Raw genomic sequence first — 26,139 nt, 5'->3', positions numbered from 1 at the left:
TGGCCACGATTCATCCCTCCTGCTCCTCTCCCTCCCTCGCTGTTCTGTTTGCTCTGCAGCCAGCAGCTCCCCAGTCTGCTTCTGTTCTGCTCCTACTGACCTTCCCTCTGGGCACCCTCACCACCTTTTGGCATCCTGACTGTTCCTCCTGTGGAACAGACACCTCATGACTTCGAGGACAGACTCAGGCAAGATTACTCTCTGTTCACATTTCATCCCCAGTGCTGAGCAAAGCTTGTGTCTGCTCTCATGGGTGTCCTGAGCTCGTTCTGCTGTCCACAGGACCCACATGGAAGAATATTAATGTCAACCAGAGTAACTGCTGAAACCTTGCCAGAGCCTTTGTGAGCTACAGGCAGAGATGAGCCCCCTACAGCACACGTTTGCCCAGGACTGCCTGTGGGGTCCCTCTCCACTGTGATTTTTTGATGAGACAAACCAGGAGGATGCCAGAGAACACAGATTTGCCATCAGCTTCACTGCAGGACAGAGAAGAAATTCCCCTTGCAGAGAGGCAGGTTAGAATTGATAGCCAGCATCCACAGTGTGCTCAGGAAGAAGATGGCCCTGCACAGCCCTGCAGGCACCAGTGCCCTGCTGCTGAGTGCTGCTGACACAGAGCAGCTGTGCTGGGGAGCAGCAGGAGCCAGGTGCATGGGCAAAGTGCTGAAGGGGTGCTGATATCAGAGTAACTACACAGACCTGCCCTGCAGCAGGAACACCTGGACAGCAGCAGGGATTATTGAGCCACACACTGACACCTGCCAAAGCAAGCGCTGAGCTTTTTTGGTTTGGTTGGGTTTTGTTTTGCTTTTTGAGACTCACCTGTCCCTAACTGTAGCAGATAAATAATAAACAGGTGAAATAGTCATGTGTGCTGTTATTCCTTTTCAAAAATCAAAATATTAAAAGCACAGAGGTACAGGGGTTTCATTTAATGAATAGAGGAGGGAGACGAGTGCTGCCCATCCTGCCACATGCCATCCCTGGAGTCTGACACATCCAACCCCCAGGGTGTTATTGGGGTCTGGCTGGGAACACCATGGCCAGACCAAGGTATCCAGCTTGCTCTCCACACCCACCTCCAGCAGCCCAGTTTCTCTCAAACTGCTCCCAGTTCATCTGCAGTGAGTGACAATGGGGTAACTGCCAACATTTTGGCTTTTTTTCTGCCATAAGCATAACTGAAGGAGCTTAACACAAAGGTGAATTCAACAAGTATCACCCCAATCTATATGGCACAATTAAATAGAATTTTATTTTCAATAAATATACAATCTCCATCATACCAGACAATACGCTGTGGAAAAATAAAATGTACAGAAGCAACCAACAGGACAGCTTGACTGTAGCTAAGTTCACTTGGTGACCTGAAGAACTACCTGGGTAAACACACACAACACAGAAAGAGCCACTGCAGTCTGTGAGAGATTAAAATTGTGGTTTCTGGGTCTTCTTAACCGCCAAAGTCCCTGGAGCAGGTGTTTTTTTGCACAGCACATGTTTGAAAGGACGTGAGCTGGTTTTCCCAGTACAGATGCTATTGGAAATGTTTGTTTTGCTATATCAGCACTGAATCTACTGCACACACAGACTGCTATCGAGACTGGCAGGTCACCGCTGACAGGACAGGGGATCTGTCCCACGTGGGCACACAAACACACACACTAACAGCAGCTTAATTCTGTTAAAACTACTACAAGGACAAAACTGCAGTCAGAATCGATTTCACCACAGGTTCTACCGTTTAAAAAAATATTCTAGCCTAATTACCACGTTCACCAATGAGAGCACACGGGTACTTATATCTCCAAGAGGATGAGCCATGGAATTGGACTGGAAGGACAGCAGAGGCAACTCCCAGCTCCTGCACCCACTCCGTGCTTGCCACGGCACGAGCTGCCCGGCCCCGGGGGCACAGCTGGGCCCAGTGGGGTCACTGAGGCCGGCACAGCCGGGTGCCAGCGCGAATCCAACGGAGCTGCCGCGGGGCGCGTGCGGGGCGTGAGGTGGGAGCTTCAGTGGTCGGTTCGGGTCTCATCTCGTCCGCCCGCCCTGCCGTGGGGCACCCGGCTCAGGTCACCTCGAGGGAGGCGGGCGAGACGCGGTCGCAGTCCTCGCGGGAGCGCAGGCTGTGCCACTGCTCCACGGCCGTGCGGTGCGCGCTCAGCATGCGGCGCCAGTGGTTGGACTCGGGGGCGCCCGTCGAGTACTGCCCGATCACGATCCGGCCGATGAAGTCGTTGCTGCTCTTCACGTTGTGCCCGTACACTGGGGAGAGCAGAAACACACACTGGTCAAGGGAAAAGCACAGCCCTGCCCCAGGAAAACAAACACAGATGAACCCCCACAGCACGTGCCAGGTTGTGGTGGTGTTCACAGGACGAGAGATGAGAATCTTGACTCCATGTTTCAGAAGGCTGATTTATTATTTTATGATATATATTATATAAAAATATATATTATATATAATGATACATAATTATATATTTATTTAATATACCATATATATTAAAATATATAATATTATTATATATTACAATAATATTGTATATAAATATATATAATATATATAATATATATTTATATACATAAAATATATATTATATATAATATCATATATATTGATGTATATGATATATATACATATATCATAAATATATATTTATATAATATTATATATGTATATAATACATAAATCTATAATATTATATAAATATTTATTTATTATATATATTATATTAAAATAAAATGATATATTAAAACCACACTAACAGAATAGCAGAAAGGATTTCATCAGAAGGGTAGCAAGAAATAGAAAGGAAGATGGAATGATGATAAAATCTTGTGACTGATCACAGAGTCCAAGACAGCTGGGCTGTGATTGGCCATCAATTAAAAACAACCACATCAGACCAATCAAAGATGCACCTGTTGCATTCCACAGCAGCAGATAATTATTGTTTACATTTCATTCCTGAGGCCTCTCAGCTTCTCAGGAGGAATGATCCTAACAAAAGGATTTTTCATAAAATATGTCTGTGACACCAGGTGCCAGCATTTTTTGCATGGAACTCAGCATCTGAAAAATGTTAGAAACAGGAGCTTGGAAGGACTAAAATAAGCTGTACTACAGACTGAAATACAATTCAAATAAATGAGACACAAATCCACAGTTACCACAGTATTTACCATGAGTAGGTAAAGTAGATTCATAAAATGATTTGGGTTGGAAGGGACCTCAAAGATCATCCTATTCCAACCCCCCTGCTGTGGGCAGGGACACCTTTCACTGGAGCAGGCTGCTCGAAGTCCTGTCCAGCCTTGAAGGAAAATTACATCATATAAAGAAGTGCCAAAACTCTGCCTGGCCATCACAAAATCCCAAAAGCAGCCCAGCAGCCTGACCCTGGGGAAGTGCAGAAGCAGCATCACCAAACACACTACACAAAGCACTCCAGTGCTAACCCACAGCCTGCCCTGCTCCAGACAGGAATTACACAGGCCAGGCTGTCAGCAGGGTGTTTACACAGCAACATCTGGCATAATTATCACTGCAGCTACTTGTTAAACCTCCAGGAAAGCAGCTGAGGGGGAGACACCAGCCCAGCACCCTGTCCTTGGGATTAGCCCAGTCTGCTGGAAGGAAAGGCTGCAGACAGCAGCAAACCCTAATGATGGGCCTGATCCTGGGAGAGGCCGAGCCCTCCCACCAGACAGCAGCAAAAGCACTGCGTGTGCTGCAAACTGAAGCCCTGCCTCAGCTCATTAAAAAGTTGAAAGGAAGTCTTTGCAAGCTGAAGCCAGGATATCCACAGGCACTGCCTGGAATATCAACGATTTAAAAATCTCCTCAGGAAAGAGAGGGATTTTTAAGGACAAATGTCGACAGGAGCTCCAAATCCAGCTGTGCTGGTGCAGCCAGAGCATGTTCAGCCTGGCATGGAGCCCCTGCCAGCAGCACCAGCCCTGCAGGGCTGCTGGAAACCAGCACTGGCAGCAAAACCAGCTCTGGGAGCCCCCATGGCATCACCCTGGTGTGAGCACACCCTCTCAGGCAGGCAGGACACCGAGCACAAGGCACTCAGCCCCACTCCAACCACACACCTTGGTCAGGGATGTGCATCTCCTGTTGTAACACACCCCCAAGGGACCAGCATCACTTTAACCTGCCCCTCTGCCATCTCCACACTCTGCCAGGCTGGTTCCTCACCCCTGCACCAGTCTGGGATCCACCTGCCAGTGCAGCCCTGAGATCAAGCAGTGCCAGGTTACAGCTCATTTCATCCCCTCTGACAGCTCTGACACACACAGTTTATGGGCAGAGATGCTTCTGCTCACCAAATTACCTGTGGATTTTTCAGGTGACAGCAAAACCTTCAAATGCCCAAGTAATTTGTTCAAATAATTGCTCTGAAAAATCTACCCTGCAACTCAGAGCCCTGTAAGTCCATCTTCAAGTGACATTTAGAAATGATCTGGGGTTCACCACCCCAGCAGGAAGGCTGCATCTCTTCTGCCTGTCACCATCAGTTATCTGGGCTGAAGCCATCAGGACATGTTATCAAGTAAGTGCCTCTGCCAGGTTGGTGTTTTTTGCAAAGGCCACCTTCTGAGGACACAGTCAGGAATTCTAAGCCATCCATCTCCAACTAATACACAGCTTGTCTGGGTTATTAATGAGTTCTCCTACAAGGCAATGGATCACAGGTGTAGCTAGCAGGACTATACTAAATGTTTTGCTATGATTTATTAGCCTACAGAAATCAAATATTATGATAAAACCACGTAAAAATCCCCCAAAACCAAAATTTTCAATAGGATGTTTTTCTTTTTTTTTTTTTTTTTTGTGTGTGGTCTTTTTGCTTGTTTGCTTTTGGTCTTGTTGTTGTTGGGTTTGGGTTTTTGGGGGTTTTTTTGGGTAAAATTAAGGATGATAAAGCCTAATCCTGGGAGACAGCACCAAGTAATTTAAACCAAGAAGCCTTCCAGGCCATCAATTAATCACAGGATAAATTAACAGTGGAGAAGAAGCACCCCAGGCATACTGATTCTTCAAAAACACTCCATGCCAGGACTGTGAAACAAGCAGGTGTGCTAACTAAGGGCACCTGCCATTCTACTGTTGATCCAAGTACTTTGAATTCTTGTAATGCAACCTGCTAATCTCATTGTGTCAGGTAATTAGCATGCTGAGTCCTTTGGGGTATTAATGGGCTAATTATACAAGCATTGTTGCTTCTATCATTAAGTGATGTAGATAGCACAGAGACTCATTGCTGAGAAGCAGGGAAGGCATTTTGCAAGGCCAAATTCTCATTCACACACAGACCAAAAGAGGCTGCACTAGGCTGACCTCAGGTTTCCACACTCACAGCTTCACCACAGCAGCTTCCTCAGATGAGGAGAGGTCTTTGTGTGCCAAAAATTCAGCTCTACCCATCAGGTCAGAGCCTTTTAAATTCAAGGGCATGCCTTTCTGGGAGGCTAACTGCTATATTCCCTGCTAAAGGGCCAGGATTTAGGATTTGCTGAGTCCAGGTGTGTGACTGAGCTGTGCTCCCTCGTGTCTGAACATCCCTTGGCAGAGTCTGAAAGGAGCTCATAGTAAATTTCAGATTCAATCTGCCCCTGTCCACAGAAACAGTGACACCATGGAGCTGCTCAATAGCAGAAAATAGAGTAATTAACATTTGGGATTTTCAGACTGATCCAGACTCTGGTTATGAACTAGTAGATGCTGCTTTCCATTTAAGAAGCATATTTTCCTGACAGAAACTACACACCTGATCTCATGAGCTCTTTTTCCACCCTCACAGTAATTTACACAATAGCAACATCCATTTCTAGGCCAACACAGAGCAAAAAGCAATTAAAGAAGCAGAGGTCAAACCAATTCTTTCTGCAGCTGCTCTTCAGAAGGACACATTTGGAAACAGAAAGGCTTCTTAAAAAGACATTCTTTATAACAGAAATGCTGAAATACAGAAGCAAATCACCTTTACTTATATCCATTAAAAGAGTTGAATCGTTGAGGACAAGGTACATGATGTAAATAAAACATTTTCACGTCATGAACTTATTGATGCAGCGTTCCTAAATGATCCATATCCCACTGATGGGGGCCTGGGTGCCACTGAACTGTTCCTTTGGGGTCAGGGCCCATGTTCCCCATTGGGCTCCTGCACAGGAGGGAAAGCTGAGCCCCCAGCCTGGCTGAGAGCACTGCACAGCCCAGAGCTGCTGCCCAGGGGATGCAGTGGGCATTGGAGCTCCAAATCTGCCTGAGCTTGCCCTTGTCTCCCACCAGCCTCAGTCACATGGAATCACTTTTGGCCAGTCGGCTGTTTTCACTGTGTAATTAAGCCATGAGGCAGCCTGGCTGGCATCAGCCCTGGCACCAGACCCAGCCAAAATGCCTCTCACCTTCCCTCTGCACGGAGAGCTGCACACAGAGCACTTGTGCAGAGCATGACTGCAAATCATCATCATCTGTGAGTCACCTGCAGCAGCAGGATTTAATCTGGCATTTCAGAAAATCATTCGTCCTCTGACTGACCACATCAGCATCCTGGGAATGGCCAGGGAGGAGCATTAACTAAGAAAATTTCCTTAAGGTAACTTCAAGGCTATCAGTATCATTTACAGGATGGGGACACGTCTGAGCCTTGCAGCTGAGGTTGTGAAACATCTGCATGTCCTGCAAACGCTTTGCCAGGTGTGCCAGCAGTTCCTCAGCAGTTCTGGGCGTGCTGCTCTGCCCTGTACGGCCACACAGCGCCTCACTGCTGCCTGTCCCGCAGCACCAGCAGGGAATGTCAGCGTGGAGAGCTCCACACCAACAATTCACCCTTCTGCAGCCACCTGCACCATCACCTGCACTGCAACTAAAACATGTAACTCAGAGAAAAACCAGCAAAAACGTGCCCAAGGCTGCACACAGGGAGCTGAGGGGCAGAGTCCCCCTGAGCACACGGATCTCATGGGACTGCGCGGTGTCTCTGGCAGAGCCACATCTCTGCTGGCACTGACCCATCAGCACTTCCCACTCAGCCTCAGCCCTTGGTGAGCTCTCACAGAGTGCCCCCTTCACACACCTGCCCATTCAGGCAGGCAGGAGCCAGTGCCCAGTGTCCAGCCCTTTCCGTGCCCAGCAGTGCCTCAGCCAGTGGGGCTGAGCTGCCAGGTTAAGTAGGACTGAAAGCTGCTCCTGAACTGCTGGACATCAATGTTCAAAGGCTGTTTAGCACAAAGAGGTGCTAGGAGGAGCAGCAGCAGCTGGGCTAATGATGCACACTGAGGAGGTCACAGGCATGGCCCAAACCCTGCCCTTGCTCCTCCAGCATGGCCTGTCATATTTAGTAGAGACGAGAGAAAAGCATGGGAGAAGATGCCGTGTTTTCCCATTTATCAGTTTAATCTCCACCAGGGTCTGATGAGCACATTAAACTCTTTCCAGCCTTCCCCTGCAGTGGCTGCACCTGCCCAGCTCCAGAGGGAACCGGCACTGCTGGAGCTCATGGCCACACACAGACCCAGCTGCTGCCCCAGGGGACAGTGCCACAGCAAGAGACCCTCTGGAAACCTTCTCCAGGAATCCTCTGGAAACCTCCCCTAGGGACAGGGAGATCCTCCCTGCACATGCACCCCAAAGCAGGAGCGTGCCAGTCACAGCCTGCTCTCACAGGAAGGGAAATCCTGGAGCAGACACAGGGATCCAGGCTGCAGGGGAGCTGTGAATGCACCTGCAGAGCTCAAGGGCAGCAGGGATGACACCTCATGAAATTACCTCATCATTACACTGGAATAATGGGCTGGGATCATCTATTGCAACAGCCCAGAGCATACTGAAAAGGAGTGTCTGTGGCTGCCTTTTGCCACTTCTAATTCCCCTTTTTTGTAAAACTGCATCTTAATTCTCTGCACTATGAGCCCAACAAAGATCCAACAAAGCACATTTACACACCTGACAACACCAGAGCCACACAGCACCTGCAGACACAGGCAGGGACAGCCATGCAGGAGAGGCAGCCTCTGCCTGCACCATCCATCTCCTGAGGCAGCCACAGGCCAGGCACAGACATTCCATTTGCAGACACTGCTCTGCTGCCACAGCAGCTCCTGCCACCCAGACTTTTCTTCCTTTGATGCACAGGCAGATTATGGCCCTGCAAGGGGTTTGAACAATTCCTTTCACTGCAGTGTGAGCCAAACAAGATGAAGGGCTGAGGGCAGCAGAGCCATGGCACTGCTTAAATGAAGAGGCTTGGCAAAAGGAGCAAGCACCTATCATCAGCCTGGAGAGAGGAGGGCTTGCTCCCTTCCTTAGGAAAAAAAGATTCTCAAAAGATTCCAGAGAGCTCCAGGACAGGCAGTTGCTGCCACATCAGCTGCAGTACATTTATTAACTAAGTCAGGAGACTTGATGAATCTAATTTTGCCTCCTAAGCAAGCAACAGATTGGGTCAGGAAGGGTCAGCATCTTGTTGCTCTCACCCTGATTAATGGCATTTCACTCCTCCTTGTTAAAGCAGTCAGTCTGCTGCAAAAAGCCAAACTCACCCCAGAGCATCTTCCCTGAGTGCCCCCAGACAGGACTGGCCCCCACCCAGCATCTCTGCCTGCCCCTCTGCTGTCCCCTGCTCCAGCAGCACCTCCATGGAGCCCAGCAAGGACAGAGGGACTGAAATGCAGAGCAGTGGGGCCCCTTCTCCTCCCAAAGGGGATTTGGACATGTGGGAATGCACAAAGAGATGCTGTGAAGGGGCTCTGCTGGGCCTCAGGGGTCTCCCCTGCCCTGCATCTCCCCAAACCCCTGCCAGGAGCTTGTGGGGCCACCAGAGCTGCAGCAAGGCCTGGGGGCAGGAGGCACCAGCCAGGAGCTCCCTGCCCTCCCCAGACCTGGGCAAGGACCATATGGTGGCTGCTGCATGAATGGATGGAGTGTTTTATAACACCACACAAAGGGCAAATTCTGATCTAAATTAAACAGGTATAAATCCCAGAAAACACAGTGCTGACATCAGTGGGTTTTTTCCATTTTTTTTTCCTCTGGCTAAGATAGGATTACACAGGTTTAGTCAGGGATTACATTTTGCTTCTGAGCTCTAGATATGGGAAATATACAGACAGTCCAATACTTGCAAAAGACATAGCTAATAGATGACAAGAAACAATTTTCTAGCAGTGAGTTGTCTAATTATCCTTCCATCTAAGAGATGTTATGATAGTATTTCAAAAGAGAAACCAAATCCTCCTCCTGCATTCCTGCATGGGAAAAAAACAGCTTAATTTGGCTCATATATTAGAGATTTCCTCCCTATATCTGTGTGCAAAAGACAAAATGCCTGAATGTTTGTTGGGTTCTCATGTGGGAAAGCAAAAACAAGAGGAGAAAGGAGAGATGGGCAGGTCAAACTGCAGATGTGTAGTGACTCCAGACATGGTGGTTTCCATCCCTGGAGGAGATGATGCTGGCATCTCCAGGTCACACTTCCACATAGCCAGGGAAATCTGAATTCAGATACATTCCTGGAAAAGCCTCAGGACAAAAACTTTATAAACTTTCAACCTACTCAGCTGATTGGGACATTTGGAAATCAGTCTGTTAATTAAGAAAACACCACTGAAAAGCCCCACTAGCTCTGCATCCTGCTGAAACAGGCAGCATTGCTTCACAGAGAAAATATTTCAGTGAAAGCACCCAATACCCAGAACTGCATCATTATCAATACACAACAAGAGTTACTTTTTCTTCCCCTTTCAAAATACAAACTTCATTAAATGGTCCCCATATTTTCCTAAAGGCCAACTGCAAATGAGCCAACAGAGGAACGAGGTATATTGCTAGTGAACAGCAACCTGCTATTTTAATTAACTGGAAGTTAATTAGAGCCCTGGAATAAAGCATTAAAGTTGTGCAGGGGTCTGAAGACACACATTGCAGCACTTGGAGCACAGAGGGGCCTGACAGCATTGCCAGGGCTCCTCTGCTGCAGCCACTGAAACCACAGGTACAGCTCTGCAGAGTCTCAACACTCTCAGGAACAAAAATACTAAAAAAAAAAATAAATAAAATGGGAAAATGGGTCCTAAATATTTACAGAAAACAGAGACATTGCCAGTTTTTAAAACATTGAACAGTGAGGAGTATCAGCAAATCCTACCAGAAGACAGAGTGCCCATGAGCTGCACCCCCAGGCAGCAGTGACTGTGAAGATGTCACCAGTGCAGGTCACACATTTTGGGTCAATCCCTCCACCAACAAGCACTCCCTGCCCAGCCTGCTTCCCTCTGTCCCAGGCAGAGGGCCCTGCCCTGCTGGAGCCATTGCTCCCTTCCAGACAGGGATGGAGCAGCAGGATCAGCCCCACTGCTGCTCTCCCTCAGCCCCAGGGCCGTCCCAGCCCAGCTGCCCTTCCAGCCAGGCCAGAAGGAAAAGCAGATTTTCCCTCTAGAGTTGCATGGAGATGATCTACCCAGAGCATGGAGATGATTTCTCCCTCTTTGGGGACTCTGCCTGTGTAACAAACCCCAGAGATCCTGCCATGCAAACATTCCAACAGCTCATTTAAATGGAGAAAGACACACAGCCACCACAAGGACCTGGGGGAGACAAACATCCCCTCCCTGTGAGTGCTGAAGGTTGTTTTTTTTTTTATGGTAAGTGATGAGAAGATGCTGAGGAGTCACTGAGACACAGTTTGCCCTGGAGTGCTGCTGGTTTTTATTGGGCCATCTGGGCTTTACTGCAGTGCAAACAGCATTGCTGATGATTGCTATTAACAACATTATAATCATTAACAAAACACTACAGGGCTCAGGTTTCAGCTCTGCCTTCCTGCTGCACAGCCCCAGCTTTCTGACAGACTGAGATTGACTGCACAGCCCCAAATCCCTCAGTGGGGAGAGCACAGGGCCTGTGGGTGCCCATCCAGCCCTCCCAGCACACGGGCTGCCCTTGCATCTCAAATACTCTTTTTTTCTTCATGGAATTGATTTTGGCAGCAGCTGCCAGTGCTGCTGTCAGGGTCAAGCTCCACCTTCCCCCTGCCATCAGACACAGCAACAGCTTTGCTCACAGGTTTGCTCTCATGTTTAGAACACCCCACCTTTCAGAGCCTGCCCCATTTCCCTGCAGGAGGTGACCATGACTTGCCTGCACTCAGGCAGGAGATGGGGGATTTGTGTCAGGTTGCCAAAAAACCCCCAGAAAGTGCAAAAATGAACCACCCAAAAGAGTGCATTTCTGTTACAACATGTAAATGGCTGCTCATTACCTAGACAACCTGTTTGATGAAGTAAATGAAAATCAAACATCCTCTCCACCAGCTGTTGCCTCACTCTTTTTTCTTTTTTTTTTTTTTTTGGTCAGGACATCAGACTTGTTATAAGTACAGTGGCTTTCCTGGTTTCAGCCTCTTTGGGGAGGAGCTGTGACAGACAACACTTGCAGCAGCAATCCTGACCCTGGATGCTTTTCCTGGAGAAAACATTTCCACCAGAGCTGATCCCACCTCATTTTGGGCACTGGCCTGGAACTGTGGGTCAGTGACAGCTCCAGCAGCATCTGAGGAAGGAGCAGAGGGAAGGCAGAGCTGGGACAGGGTGTCCTGCACTAGGGTGGAAGGAGAAGCATTTTGGTCTGTAAATGCCAATAATTGACAATACTGAATCCTTGTGTGCCTGAAGAGGAGGAGGAAAGGCCAAAGATCCAGCCCAACCAGTCCTGGCTAACACAGAGCTGTGCCTGGGCACATCATCTTGGAGCCCCAGAGCCCTCTTCAAACCCAGCTGTGCTTCAGCCCTGAGCCTGGTGTGGAGTCCAGCTCTGCAGAGCACCTCCAGGAGAGCAGGGATGGTGCTTTACCATCTGTCTGCACTCACAGCCCTTGGTAACTCACAGCAAAGGGTGGAGAAACCCACACCAGAGTGCAGTGGACAGAGACAGCTGGATCCAAGATGCACAGGAGAAAAACACACAGGGGGGAAAACAAAATTCATCTCACTTAGTGTGCATGGTGCCTTGCTGTGCAGTGTCCAGGAGCCCCAGCTGATGGGAACTGGCACAGCTCCAGGGCTTTCCATGAAGCCAAGCCAATGTAAAGACAGCTGGAAACTGGGTCCAAAACACAAAGCCACAATAAAGGTTCCTTTAAATTATTGAAGACATGCTCACTTCTGGCTCCCATGGCTGCTTTTACAGCTCTCTCTTCTCTCCATTCAAAGCATCATCACCCACCCTTCAAACAGGATTATTTTGCTTTTCAATTGGACTTTGACTCAACAGCAAATTTAATTAACTGACCTAATGGACTAGAAGAGAAAAGAAATAAGAAACAATTCCAAACAAAACATACAACAGAAAGAACCATCGCTGCAGCAAAAAAGAACCCCAAAGCACCTAAGTTAAAAAAGCAAAATAAAACTACACCCCTGCTATGCAGAGATGCAAAAGAGAGATCTCACATTGCAAGATACCCATACTGCCAAACATTTGCTCCTGATTATCTTTTAACAGAGGATCCCAAAGCCCTTGACGAGCCCTTAAGCTGAATAATACTGTGAGGTGCCAAGAGGGAGCTCTGTGGGGAACACCACAACCCCAGACCTTCAGAAACTCATGTCAGCAGAACCCACAGATGCACACAGCAATAAACTGGGGACACAGCCCCAGCACCATCAGGAGTCACTCTGTCACTGGGACGGACACTGAACGTGGCTCAGCATCCTCACCACCACCACGTTCCCTGATGAGAGATCCCTGTGGCAGACAGTGCAGGCACTGACCCAGCAGAGGGCTGTACACACAAAAACACAACCAGCACCCCTGGCTCCAGCTCTGCTGGCCACACCAACCCCACACTCACACCAGAGTGTCCTGGGCACAGCAGAAGCCCCAGCCCAGGCAGCGCCATGCCCACCCTGCCCCTCACCCCTCACTGTTTTGGGGGTGTTCACAGGGGTCCCAGGATGAAGGAAGAGAAGAGAATCCTGACTCCATGTTTCAGAAGGCTGATTTATTACTTTATGATATATGCTATATTAAAAGAAAATGATATATTAAAACTTACTAAAAGAATAGAAGAAAGGTTTTCATCAGAAGGCTTGCAAGGAATAGAAAGGAATGATAATAAAATCTTGTGGCTGCTCACAGCCCTGACACAGGTGGCTGTCATTGGTCATCAGGTAAAAACAATTTCATGTGCTGGGTAAACAATTCTCCAAATCACATTCCAAAGCAGCAAAACATGGAGAAGCTGAAGCTTCTCAGGAGAAAAAGATCCTAGCAGAAGGAATTTTCATAAAATATGTCTGTGACACACTGGTCCTCCCAAAGCTCTGCACATTCCTTCCCAGCTGTGGAGCTGCTGGAGACATTTCTGGCCCGGGATTATTTATTGCAAACTCACAGCAAGCAGTATGTCACTCAGAAAATGAAGCCCCACTCAGAGGCTCAGTGCTGTGTGACACAGGGTGATGAATCAGCCAGGTTCCCATTGGCTCCCTGGGAATACTCCCCTCTGCACAGGGAAAAACACCCAGAGCGCCACCATCAATCCTGGCTCCATGCACTGTGCTGGGCAGCGCTGCTCCCCTCACCCTCCAAGGGCACAGCCCTGCTCTCTCTGCCTGTTCTGCTGCCAGCAGCAAAGGGGAAAGCACAGGGAGTGACTCAGGCCTGTCACAGCAGCACCTGATGGGAGCTCCAGGAGCAAACCCTTCCCTGCACATGCAAGGTGCAGCCAGGCTGACATGCATGCCAAGCAGTGATTAATTACTGGTGTTCTGCTGAGGAAATTTCTGAGCATGAAGGGCAACATTTAAGCTGCTAATCAGCATCACTTTTTGTTCCAACATGTTTGAAAACAAATTAATGGGTTGGAATAAGGCTCCTTGAACCAGCTTTGACACCTGTATCTTCCATGTGAAAAGTAAAATTAAAAAATGCTTCAAAATACATCCTTTCAGAGGCAGATTGTTTTCAGCAAAAGAAATGATGGGAAGTTGTCAGAAGAAGTGTTTGTGAAGCATGAGAGCCCAGTGTGGTAGGAGAGTGTGGGCCCCCCAGCCAGTCCCTCTGAGCCTGCTCCTGGTGGTGCCTGAGCTCCAAAGGGGGAGCAGCCATGGCATGGGAGGGACCCCCACCCTTCAGAGGGGTCCCTGCAGCCCTGCTCAAGGCTTTCAGGGTGGGAAAGGGCAGAGAATGCCACCAGCCCCAGCAGGACCCTGGCCTGGGACAGCAGCCCTGTGCTCTGCCACTCCTGCCTGCCTTCGTGCCTTGAGAACAAATACAGGAGACACAGAAACTGCATCAAAATGGAAATTCCTATCCCAGCCAGCACCTCCAGTGCTGACAGGGCTGAGGTCAGCTCTGAGCCTGCCCGTGGCCCCAGGCTCTGTGGGCTGTACCTGGGTCCATCTCAGCTGTGCCAGGCAGGGCTTGGCACACAGTGCCAGCCCTTCAGAAACAAAGGCACGAGCAAGGCCTGCTCACAGAACAGCTGAGGCCACTGTGGAACACCTGTGGCTGCCCCCTCTCACCAGCAAACCACAGCAAGAACCAGAAGTTATTTTGCCAGTGCTTGGGCTCTGTGACTGTTCACTGCTGTCCTCTCATTCTGTTTAGGTTTCACTCTGTGCCCAGGCTGGGTGCCCTGAGAAGGGCAATTAATGCTCCTCCTCTTCCTCTGCCCATTTCCAGTCTAGCACAGGCTGGCAGTGCTGGCACAGTTTCTGCAGAGCACAGAGTGCCCATTAACCTCCCAGGGTGGGACAGGCAGAGCCCTGCACACCCACAGCTGCTGCCAGCAGCACCACACTGACCTGTGAACACCAGGCTGGCATTCTCCAGCTCCTCCTGTGGGACCTTGAAGCTGAAGGACTCGTTGTAGAAGGGATCTATCGTGCCCCGCATGCAGGAGGTCTTCTTGGTTTTTGTTAACTTCAATCCGTGAACAAGCTGGATTTTCACAAAGGGATCTGGCAAAGAGCACAAAGCACAGGCCCTGTGTTATGGGATCATGAGTCAGCAGCCCCGCTCACCACAGGGATGGACTGAGCTGGGAAATGGCCTTTGGAAAGGGCTGGGACTTGTGCTGCTCCCAGAGACTGCAGTGGGCACAAAACCAGGCAGCCAGATTAAAAACAGTCCCTGCCAAAACCACAGCTAATGTCAGCCTTGACATGCTGCTCTTTTTGGGAAATGCCAAGATTCTGGCAGCAGCAGAGGCTGGGGCAGGAATGTGGGGAGACCCCCTGAGCACAGAGGCACCAAGCAGCTCCAGGCAGAGTGGCCAGGGCCAGCAGGGAACAGGGGCTGCCTCTCACAGCACAGCCCAAAGGGACCAAAATTCCATCAGGGAGCAGTGCCCAGGGGCTGCCTCTCACAGCACAGCCCAAAGGGACCAAAATTCCATCAGGGAGCAGTGCCCAGGGGCTGCCTCTCACAGCACAGCCCAAAGGGACCAAAATTCCATCAGGGAGCAGTGCCCAGGGGCTGCCTCTCACAGCACAGGGAGACCAAAGCTCCTGGCTCCTCACCTCTGCCTTTACTTTAAATTTGGCAAGCCCTCCACTGTACCCCAGAGTAAGTGTTCAAATACTTTCATTATTGTTGTCTATACATACAAGAGGGACTCAGAATCCAGAGCCTTGTATAAACAGGAACTGAGCATCAAATCCCCCTGGGTCCCCCACAAACTGCAGCCTCACTGCTCTGCTTTAGAGGCACATATAATCTGAGCATGAGTAATGTGAGAAATGCACTGCCCTTTACCTGAACCTTGGCTCATGTCTGTCTGAAGCAGCTGTTTTGCTCTAATGATGTCCACGTTCAGCCTTCCTGCACTGGGTAGGTAGTTCAGTGACAACAGCAGCTCTCCCAGCTCCACTTCATTCTGCAGGGAAAAGAGAATGTGAAGATTTAGAACACAGCTCAGAGGGGAAGAGAAGGGAGAGAAATTAAATAAATCCCATTTGTCTAAGTGCCTGAAAAATGAATTTTAGTCACGCTCTGAACTGCAACCAGGAACCATCTGTTGGTACCTTGAGCTAAGTGGAAACAAGAAAGGAACTATCCCCAAAAGGAGATGTTTCTCCAGTCACCAATCCTTCACCAGCTCCCCAGCAGCCAGGCAAAGAGGAGAGAGGGGCACAGGGTCAGTAGCTTCTACCTGCTCCATTTTTAATGGCTCCAGGCAGTTCTGATCTTACCAAGGTGACTGTTGTTCTGCCATCATTCCTTCGCCTTTTCCTTAATGATGCTTAAAACTAGTAAAGAGCTGGAGAGCCCACATCACTGCTCCTCAGGTGTGAGGGTTTGAAATAAGCTCTGCCCCCTGCCATGGCTCTGAGAGGCTCCTACTGCTGGATGCAGAATGCCCACACTGAAACACTCTGGAGGCTGGAACACAGCAGGCAGGGGTTGATCCAACTGCCCAGTGCCAGGGCCATGCAGGAGTGCAGAGCTGGTGCTCCATCCCAAACAGTCCAGAACCAACCCAGGTCAGGTGTCAGAGCCCATCCCTAGAGGAAAAGGAGCTGCAGTGGTTTGCAATCATAACAAAAGGATTAAATGTCTTCACTGATGCCCCAAATACGAGATTACAGAAACCAGAGACTATGGGTAGAGAGTAAAGTAAAAGGTTCTCAGAACAGCCACAGCCTGAACTGACCCACAGAACCAGGATCATTGTGTGGGCCAGCACAGAGGCACAGCCCCTGGCACAGACATCAGTGCCTCAGGGAAACTGAGGCTGGGAAACCCAGCCAGGAAAAGCATCTGATTCCTTAACTCAAATTCCTTTTGTTACAGCAGCTTGTGGGTCACACTGTGACTCTACAGCACCCACACTCACATTTACCACATGCATTTTCTTTTGTTGCTGCATTATTCCTGCCCCACCCAGAAGGAACCTCTCCTCCCTCAACCTGGGCCAGCTCCCACATCACAGTGCTGGCCAATATGTGATGTTTTAAGTTCTTTCCATCAAAAAGCCACTCTCCAACACACACACAGGACTCACATAGCCACAAACATCCTGGTGCCCTGGGGTGGCACAGCACAAGGATCCCAGAGTCTCACTTCCCAGGTGGTTTAAACACCATCCAATTAATGTAAACTATCCTCTCTCATTTGATTTTGCCCAAAAATGCTCCTCTCAGGTCTGTGGCTGGAACAGCCTGCAGACATGTTTATCATCAAGAACAGCCAGTAACTTTTAATCCTATTACCAGGACAGGATGGAAGCACCACAGTGCCCACACCACCACCCTCAGCAGGAGCCACACGAGGCAGCCCTCCACCCCAGCTCATCTTTTATAACACATAAACCACATTATCAGACCCAGTCCTGCTTGCATTCACTGCTGGTCAGGTTCCATTCAGGCTTAAATTCCTGGAAATTCAGGTGCATTTGGAAGTGCAAATGAGGAAACTGCTCAGTGATTTTATCACCTGCTGGGGAGAGACAAACAGCTCCAGCTGCAAATACCAAACTGCTGGCACAGCCAGGGGGCAGGCTGGCATGGGGCAGTGGTGGAGCCCTTTCCAGGCACCTCAGGCTTAGAGTGCTGAAAATCTGGATTAAGATTCAGGATAATTACTTATGGAGCTGTCCATTGATGGAACCTGTTGACCTTATCCAAGAGCTGCAGGCATTTCCCTGGGCCAGAGAGGAGCCATGAAGCTCAGCAAGGGAAGGCAGAGCTCCCTGCTTCCAATTCATTTGCATTTCTGATCCATTTATTAAAAAAAAAAAAAAAAAAAAAAAGCCTCATGATGTACACTGACAGTGCCAGGCTGGATCTGTAACACCCATTTGGGCACTGGCAGCAGAACCATGTCCCATCACCCTGCAGAGATGATGGAAGGAGCCCCTCAGTACAACCATCACAGTGTAACCAACCCACCCAGCCTTCCACAGGACCTAATTTTCTGTAGGACCTGACCTAACAGGGATTTCTAGAAAAATCCTTTTGGCTATCTAGGCTTAAAATTGAATAAGGAGAGATACAAAATGCTAGATTCTGTGATCCACCAAAGACAGCAGGCAGACTATGAGCTTCAATCAGGCTCAAATCAAGCCTGATCTCACAAATCTCAACAGCACCTTCTGATGCTCTCCAGGAGTGCCCACATTTGTGTTAATTATTTTGAGGGGAGGAACACAGAGCCCCTGCCCAAAGGCCAGGGCAGGATGGGGGAGCTCAGAGCCAGCAGGGAGGAGCAGCAGCACCAGAAGGGGGTCTCCAAAAGGGGGCCCAGATCACAGAGAGCTCCCCTCGCCAGGCAGGTGACTCAGCCTTTCCCAGGCTCTCAGTGCCAGCAGCCAATGCCTCTGCTGGTATAAATGCATTTCTTCCAGCCCAGCCACAGGATCTGGGAAAGGTGCTCCAAACGCTGCCCTGTGGCTGGCAGTGAGGGATGTCAGCCACAGGAGAAGGAATCCGTGGCTGCTGTCACCAAGGCTGGCACTGTCCCTGCCCTGTCCCATGCTCAGTCACTGTGAGATTAGTGACGAGCAGACAATTCCCAGGTGCCCCAAGGAGCAGGGGGTACAGGGAGGCACAGGCAGGAGGTTCCAGCTCCCTGAGCCTTTCCCAACAATGCCACGCCTCCCTCTGGTGCTGTGACAGCCTTGTCACCCAGGTTGGGAACACTGGGCAATCATCCATCACAGTGACCTAACTCCAGCCCGTGCTCAGGGACATCCGTGGGGAACAGAACAAACATCAGCATCCTATTCTGCCCCACTGGAGCATCCCCAAAGCTCCAGCTCCTGCAGGGGCTGAGCTAAGGATGGGTCCATGCACAAGAGCTGCCATGGGCACAGCGCTCACCCCAGGGCAAGGAAGTGCCTGCATTTTGTGTTTCCCAGGTCTGTCCATCAGGAAACTACAGAGTGTTGGCTTTGCCTTGGGTGCTTTGCCGTGCAGAGGAGCCCCTCTCTGCTAAGGCATCATTCCAGCTGCCATTATTATGTTGATGACGAGCAGTTCGTGCTGAGCTCCCAGATGACCCTGGAAAAGCAATTTCCTGTTTGATGAGATGCCGGAGTGACACCGAGTCTGGGATGTCTGAGGCTCTCCTGAAGCTCTGATTAACATTTCACTCCTGGCTGTATTACTCTGCCAGGTTGGATCTGCAGCCTCGGGCTCGCCTGTGATCCAGAACCTTCCCCAGTAACTGCCTGGGCTGAACCCAGAAGTTTTGAACCAGAATCTTTTCTGTCATCTCTGAAACACAAAGAGGCTCCCCCAAAGGAAGATGAGCTTTTAATTAGTGCACATCTTGTTTGACCAGGTAATTCCTTCCTCACAGCCCCCCAGACTGTTCTTTGTGCATTGTTACAACATCAGCAAAATTCTGCAGCTGAAACCCTTCCCAACAGGAGCAGAGCACATTGCATCAGCACTGACACCCATGCACTGCTCCTAATGAAGTTTCAGATTGATTTTCCTCCTCAAGGTGCTCTGTGTTGGTACCTCCAGGCACATTAGGAAACTGATGGTTTAGAACAGTTTGCTTTAACAGGTTTTCTACAGCATCCTGTGTCACAGCCATTGCTTGGGGAAGGTTGAGCTATTAAGGACTAGAACCTGAGAAAAAAAAATACACTTACCAATGAATAAGAGCAGTGTTTCCTACATAACTGGCACCAACTGGATGTAGGATGAAGAGAGTCACAAAACCCCTTCTAAAGCCAAATTGTCTTTGCCATGAGAAAGCCTCTATTGTGCAAAAAGCTCTGGGAAGAAGATATCCCATGGAGAGGTCCTGCTCCTGGACCCCACCAGCCTCTCCTCTCTGTTCCTCCTCCACAAACACACCTCCAGCAGCCCAGCTCTCTGCAGCAAGGGCAAGGTGTGAACAGCACTGAGGGGAAGGGTGAGGTGACCAGGAATACAGATAAGGATAAAGGGAGAACAGTCAAGAAGAAAAATTTTTCAATGCTGGAGCTTTACAGACTCAAAAAGGAAAGGTGGGGAAAAAGTTCCATTTCCACTGAAATTGAACTAAGGAAAAACAAACATACAGAGTGAAATAAAAGAAGATAGAAAAACACAAGCCAAAATATGAAAATAAACCACAGGTTAAAAGCTAAAAATGTTGTTATCATGACGGACAAGCATCCATCACAGTGACCTAACTCCAGTGACCTGCAGGGTGGGGGTGTCCTGCCCTCTGCCAGGCTTTGCCCACGGTATCTCCTCCAGTGGCCACAGGAAAACTTCCAGGGTGATTTCACCATCCAGCTGATGAGCTAACATGGCCCCATGGAACCACCTTGTACCATCCTGAACATCACAACTGACAGGTCATTCCAGTGCACTCATAGCATGAAGTTAAAAAAGCAAGTCCAACATACACTCTCTCTACTACCAAAACGGCTTAATTTGAGGGAAGAAGGAACTTAATGCTATTTTCCCACCATAACTAGGCTTTTTTTTTTTTTTCCTTTTGCAGAATGATCTCCAAGCTCTCATTACTGCTGGTCTAAAACATTTATTCCTGCCCACTCAAATCTGCCAAAAGAGAAGTGAATCATATGTCAATAAAACTTGGGGTCCTGAACATGTGCTTCAGAATTCGTTTCAGCGGCGAAAAACACGAATGTGAACCCAGCTCAGCGAGGCCTGCCAACTTCATTCATGGCAATTAAGCAAAGCCACACATGTTTCAGGGGATATTTAAGAAGTGCAGAGTGTTCCTATGGGGACTGGACTCAAGAGCCTTTCCATGAGCAGCTACAGCGTTTTAGAAAAGCAATAATTACCCTGCAAGGGAAAACTACCAAGGATAAAGGATTTGGCAATACCTGCACTGACATTTTCCACAAGAAGTCCTTCTGCTCAGCTGCTGGCTCTGATGATGCATCAGGCAGCAGCTCCCTGTGCCTCCACTTTGGGCTCAATCCCCTTTTGTATTTGGGTTGCCCCCAGACAAAGGAAGGAATGATGAATCTGGCGCCATGTTCTCAGAAGGCTAATTTAATATTTTATGATACTATGTTATATTAAAGATTGCTATACTAAACTATACTAAAGAATACAGAAAGGATACTTAGAGAATGCTAAAAAGATAATAATGAAAACTTGTTACTCTCTCCAGAGTCCCAACAATGAGCTTGGCACTCATTGGCCATTGAGTCAAAAGAATTCACATCAGAATCCAATGAAACAATCTCCAAACACATTCTACACATGAGCAAAACATAGGAGAAGCAGATGAGATAATAGTTGTTTCCCTTTTCTGAGACTTCTCAGCTTCCCAGAAGAAAAATCCTGGGCAAAGGGATTTTTCAGAGAATGCCACAATCCCCCTAAACACCGAACGCAGACCCAAGCTCAGAAGGTGTTTCTGTGCAGGCACAGCCTCCTGCCCAGGGCCTGGCACCAGCAGTCTGTAGCTCTGGCTCCTCAGGCTGAGGGGACAGCTCAGCTCAGCTGTGCTCAGGCTCTCTGGGCACCCACTGCAGGACAGCGCTGCTCAGCACCTCCTCACTCCAAGGAAATGCTCTGCTTGTCACTCACTGCAGCTCCTTGAGCTGGTGATGAAAATACTTCTCCAACAGTGAGGAGCTCTACATCCCATCCACAGGCCTCAGGAGCTGATCTTGCTGCAGCTCCCAGAGGAGCCAACAGAGTTGTTGCTGCAGAGCTGGACCGTGCCCACCTGGGAGAAGCTCACTGTCCCTGCTGACACTGCACGCACCACAAGATTCCTGGCCTTCCCCAGCTCTGCAGCTCACAGGGGCTGGCACAGCCCTGTGCTAAGGCAGGCTCCAGCTCAGTGTGATGGTGGGACAAGGACCTGGCACCTGCCTTTATCAGCACACTCTGTGTCCACGGCTCCCAGGTGGAGACAGCAAGTGCAAAGCAGGTGCTCATCTTAGCTTGTGTCACTTGGCCACTTTCTCTGCTCTTTCACAGTGCCTGCCACCTTCCCACTCCCACCAGGATGAATAGAAAACTTCCCCACAGCTCCTGCCATCTGGATTCACTTTCCTCCATCTCCCTCCAGCTCATGATGTTTCTGTTTATAAATTCTATAAAAAAAAACCAAAATTCATGTATTTTGTGTCTTTCATCTTCACATATCACGTCTATGACTGTGTTTTTCTCCCTCCTGTTACTCTTTTCCAAGCACCTGGTCCAGCCTTTTCTCCTGTGGCTCTGGGGGTGCTGCCAGCTGCTGCTCCGTGTCACAGCCCCAGACTGGCAAATTTTCCTGCCTGAAGATCAGAACTGCACCACAGTGGTTGGTTTGTGGTGCTCTCCAGGATCCAAGGATGCCTTCTGCCAAATAAAATGCAACTGCACGTAGTTATTTATTTCTGTCCCTGCCTATCAGCAACTCTCAACACAAAGCACACTTCAGCAGGCTCAGGTTCAATCCAACAAGAAACTGATAAAGGCTGTCTGTCCCTCAGCTAATCAACCAAAAAAGTGAGAAGTATAAAAAATTGTCAACATGTCAAATCTATCATTCCATAGGCAGAAGGTTCCAACTAGTATTAAAAAATCCCTCAGAAATTTCTAGCACAAACATCACTGTTACTGAAAGACATAAAAATGTATTTTTTCAAAGCAATAAGCTTTGTTTTACTTCTTCTAAGATTTATCTCAACTCTTTGATCAATTAATTTAATCACCACTAGGATGAAACGTGCCTTACTCAAGGAACTTTAAAAATTTTATCATTGAGAAAATATGAGAAGATAATGCCAAACATCATCCCTGGATGTCCTGTATAAGCACTGTTGATCCCTTTACAGTTGCAATCTGCCAGCTGAGGTAAAACCAGCAAAAAGGTATGAAAGGACCACTTTACTGATCAAAGTGTGAAGGAATTTTTGCCTAAGTTCTTCCATATGATAGCAAGGGGATAAACGCAAAGGCTTTTAAGCCTGTGCATTCAAATGGAGTTTTATCTTTCTCTTTCCTTTTCTAAATATCAGAAATGCCAACTTCTGCATAAATAATTTATCTTGAATGCTGGTGAAGCAGACAGCACTGCTGAAAACAGCAGCAGCTTTCAATGAAACTTTGGAGAGGGGGAAAGGAAGAGCTGGCTCTGAGCTTGGCACATGAAGGCAGAGATGATCTTTTCTAATCAAGGTCTGTATTGGCTGTGGAATGAGTCCATGTTACTCAGAAAGAGATGCAAAATACAGAGAAGTATTTATCATGCAAAAGTAGGGAGCAGGGGGAGAAGCAAAACTGCATGGTGGGACTCACATGAGGACAATGGGATGCAAAGATATGCCCTACATAAAGCCCACATTCAGGGACCCCATGGTTTTCACTTGTGCACAACTTGCAAAACTTTCCTTTCTTGCCTGAGCATCGTTGAAGCTAATCCACAACACTCCTGTCTCAGGAAATCCAGCTGGCTCTGCTGCAGTTACCTGGGGCCCTGATCCTCCTGCCCTCTGCAGAGTGCAGCAGGTCTGAGCAAGAGGGGAAAGGGCTCCCAGCCCCTCTCCAGCCCAGCTGCCTTCACTTCCAAACACTGCTCGGGGTATTCCCCTTCCACAAGTGTCTGATCACAAATTTCCACTCCAAATCAGACTCTTGAACCCACAGTGTAAAACAGCAGTGAGGCCAATGATTTACTGCTCATTTCATCCAGAATCTCTGGCTATGGCACTCTTCTGCGAGCACCTAAAAATCAAAGGAAAAGTGAACCATCCAACAGGGTTTAACTCAGCAAGGACTCCTTGGAAATTGCAATTTGTGAGCTGGGAAGGAACTGAGAGAGGCAAGCTTGTTACACCAATCTTCCTGTCCTTAGTAAAACACTTGAGATGCTGTTCACACCATGTTCTTCTCTTGGTTTTTCAGAGGGTTCTGTGCCTCTTGCTACATGGGTGATACCACTAGTGGAAAACTTGGTGGGTAACCACCATTCCTGGCTGCAAAGCCCAGATCTTTCCACTGAACAGAGGTGAAAGCACACAGACCCTCTGATCTCCTCTGCCCATCCCACTGAATGGCTGAAATGCCCAAAATGCATGCAACACCCCACTTGCATCAGACAAATATTTATGGCAAATTTAGTTCCTTCAGGGATCTGATGAAAACAAGTCTGCCACTCTTTTGCAGATTGTTGCTAATTATGCCACAGGTCTGGGTGGATTTCATCTTCTGCATGTTTTATTGAATCAAATAATTACTTAAGTGGCACCAGTGGTTCCCCCCCAGAGCACAGGAATGACCTGGGTGGGACAGGGTCACAGCATTCCTGAGAAGGGATGCAGGTCACAAGAAACACCTGCCCAAAGGTGCAGACTTCCAGAGCAGCCTTGAGTTGTTCTCGTTTAAGCTGACACAGGATCTTTGCTCGTGACTATAAAGCCAGCTCCTCTCCCTCACAGTGTGAGTTATAAAACCAGTCACAGGCCCACATAATCCCAACCCAGCAGATGCTGCATTAACAAGATGACAATTACTAATTAGAAACAGCATTACTTGCCAACAGGCAAAGGAACCACACACACAAACCCCCAAAACAGCAAGAAGAACTGTGGCAATAATCTGATAAATTCTGTTACCTGAGAACTAGGCACAAGGGCTTTCCACCAGTGTCCACCTTTCACAAGGTCGACATCGCTCAAGGGCATTGACACTTTGCCAATAACACAATGGCGTGAGAATTTGTCAAAATCCACTACAGTTAAAAGCAGAGTTCTTCTCTGGGCTTCTAAAAAGGGGATTTCAAATGTGTACCTCTCCTCAAACACCGGGTTCTGCGTTTTGCGCTTCACTCCGGTCTGCTTGGAGTTCTTCTGGTCAGGAAGGAGGCAGATCTTCACATAGGGGTTGGAGTGAGCCATGTCTTGCCTTGAGCCATCGTAAGAAATTGGAGGAGGCAGATCTTTAGCCTCAATGACTCTCACTATTAGGTAATTGTGCAGCAGATCATACTGCGTGCTAAAATGCAGCATGCCCAGCTGGTACTTGGACAAGATCTCCTCATCTGTCAAGGAGTCCATGTCATCACTATTTGAGTCAAGAGAGTATAGCCTGGGTTCAAATTTTCTAAAATAGTCATCTGGGGTGTAGGTTTTTCGCAGGATAGTTGGCTGAACTATTTCTTTCTTAGCTCCAATTATTCCAAACTCGATGGGTTTGATATCAATTAGTGGAGAACTTGGCCTTCTCGACTCCAGACCTGAACGAGAGAAACACACAAATGTGATTGTTAGGAAGTGCAATAAAGCAATTACAGGTTCTCATCAGTTTTGGGTGCTCCTATTCTGTGTCTGTGCAGTGCCAGCACAGGCTCCACAGTGGGGCTTTCCCCCTTGCCCTGCCCACAGTTAACTAAAGTGCAATTACAGGCACTCATCAGCTTTGGGTGCTCCTATTCTGGGTGTGTGTGCACAGGCTCCACAGTGGGTTTTTCCCCCTTTTCCTGCCCACAATTATCAGCCAGGCTGGGGCACAAGCTGGCCTGCACTCCTCCCTCCCTGTCCACATGCAACAGCCCCGCTTGTGTTTCAGCAAGAAAAACAGGGCTGGCCCCTTCCCCTGCACTCCTGCAGAACAGGATGAGCTTTTAACCAATGTGCCTTGAACTTGACTTGGCTCCCTGTCCAAGAGGGATGAGAGCAAGCAGCACAGTTTGATTTTGTGCCCCAGAAGGATTGCATTTCTGGTGAAGGAGCCTTACTGGAGATGCGGCGCGTGAGGCTGTACGCGGAGCGAGACGTGTCCGAGGACGAGCGCCTTCTGTCAGGGGACACGTCCTGCAGGGCGGGAGGCAGCTCGCTGATGGCATTGTCAGAGTCCCCTTCCTTGTCCTCGTTTTGGCTGCTTATCCTGGTGTAACGAGAGACCTTTGGGTGATTCAAGCCAGTGCAAGGAGGATACACCGGATAACAACATGTTCTGGCATTCTGGGCTATCTCCTGATCAGTCTGGCAAGCAAAAGGCTGAGCAACTGACTTCAGATCTATGTAAAAAACAGATTCTTGACCTTTCTGCCTGTCTTTCAAACTGCTTTATCAGTATTTCAGCATGACACAGGCCACTAAGGCAAATATGACTCAGATGTTGATCAGAAATATTATGTTGGCATCTTATTGCAAAAGTTCCATACCTTCCTGGTGATTTCTCATAGGCACCACC

General features: G+C 48.6%; 1 protein-coding gene across 1 annotated transcript; it reads right to left on the bottom strand.

Annotated features, from left to right (window-relative positions):
• Nucleotides 1-1,283: 1,283 nt before the first annotated feature.
• SYT17 (synaptotagmin 17) lies at nt 1,284-26,139 on the bottom strand (the record flags this gene model as incomplete). Its single annotated transcript, XM_059484440.1, has 6 exons — nt 1,284-2,271; nt 14,827-14,982; nt 15,779-15,899; nt 24,561-25,180; nt 25,682-25,830; nt 26,111-26,139. Coding segments are annotated over 6 exons (1,272 nt in total), but the record flags the coding sequence as incomplete, so codon positions are not given.

The sequence above is a fragment of the Ammospiza nelsoni genome, chromosome 17 (assembly GCF_027579445.1).
Source record: "Ammospiza nelsoni isolate bAmmNel1 chromosome 17, bAmmNel1.pri, whole genome shotgun sequence".
Classification (NCBI taxonomy): domain Eukaryota; kingdom Metazoa; phylum Chordata; class Aves; order Passeriformes; family Passerellidae; genus Ammospiza; species Ammospiza nelsoni.
This window is presented reverse-complemented; position numbering and strand designations above follow the sequence as displayed.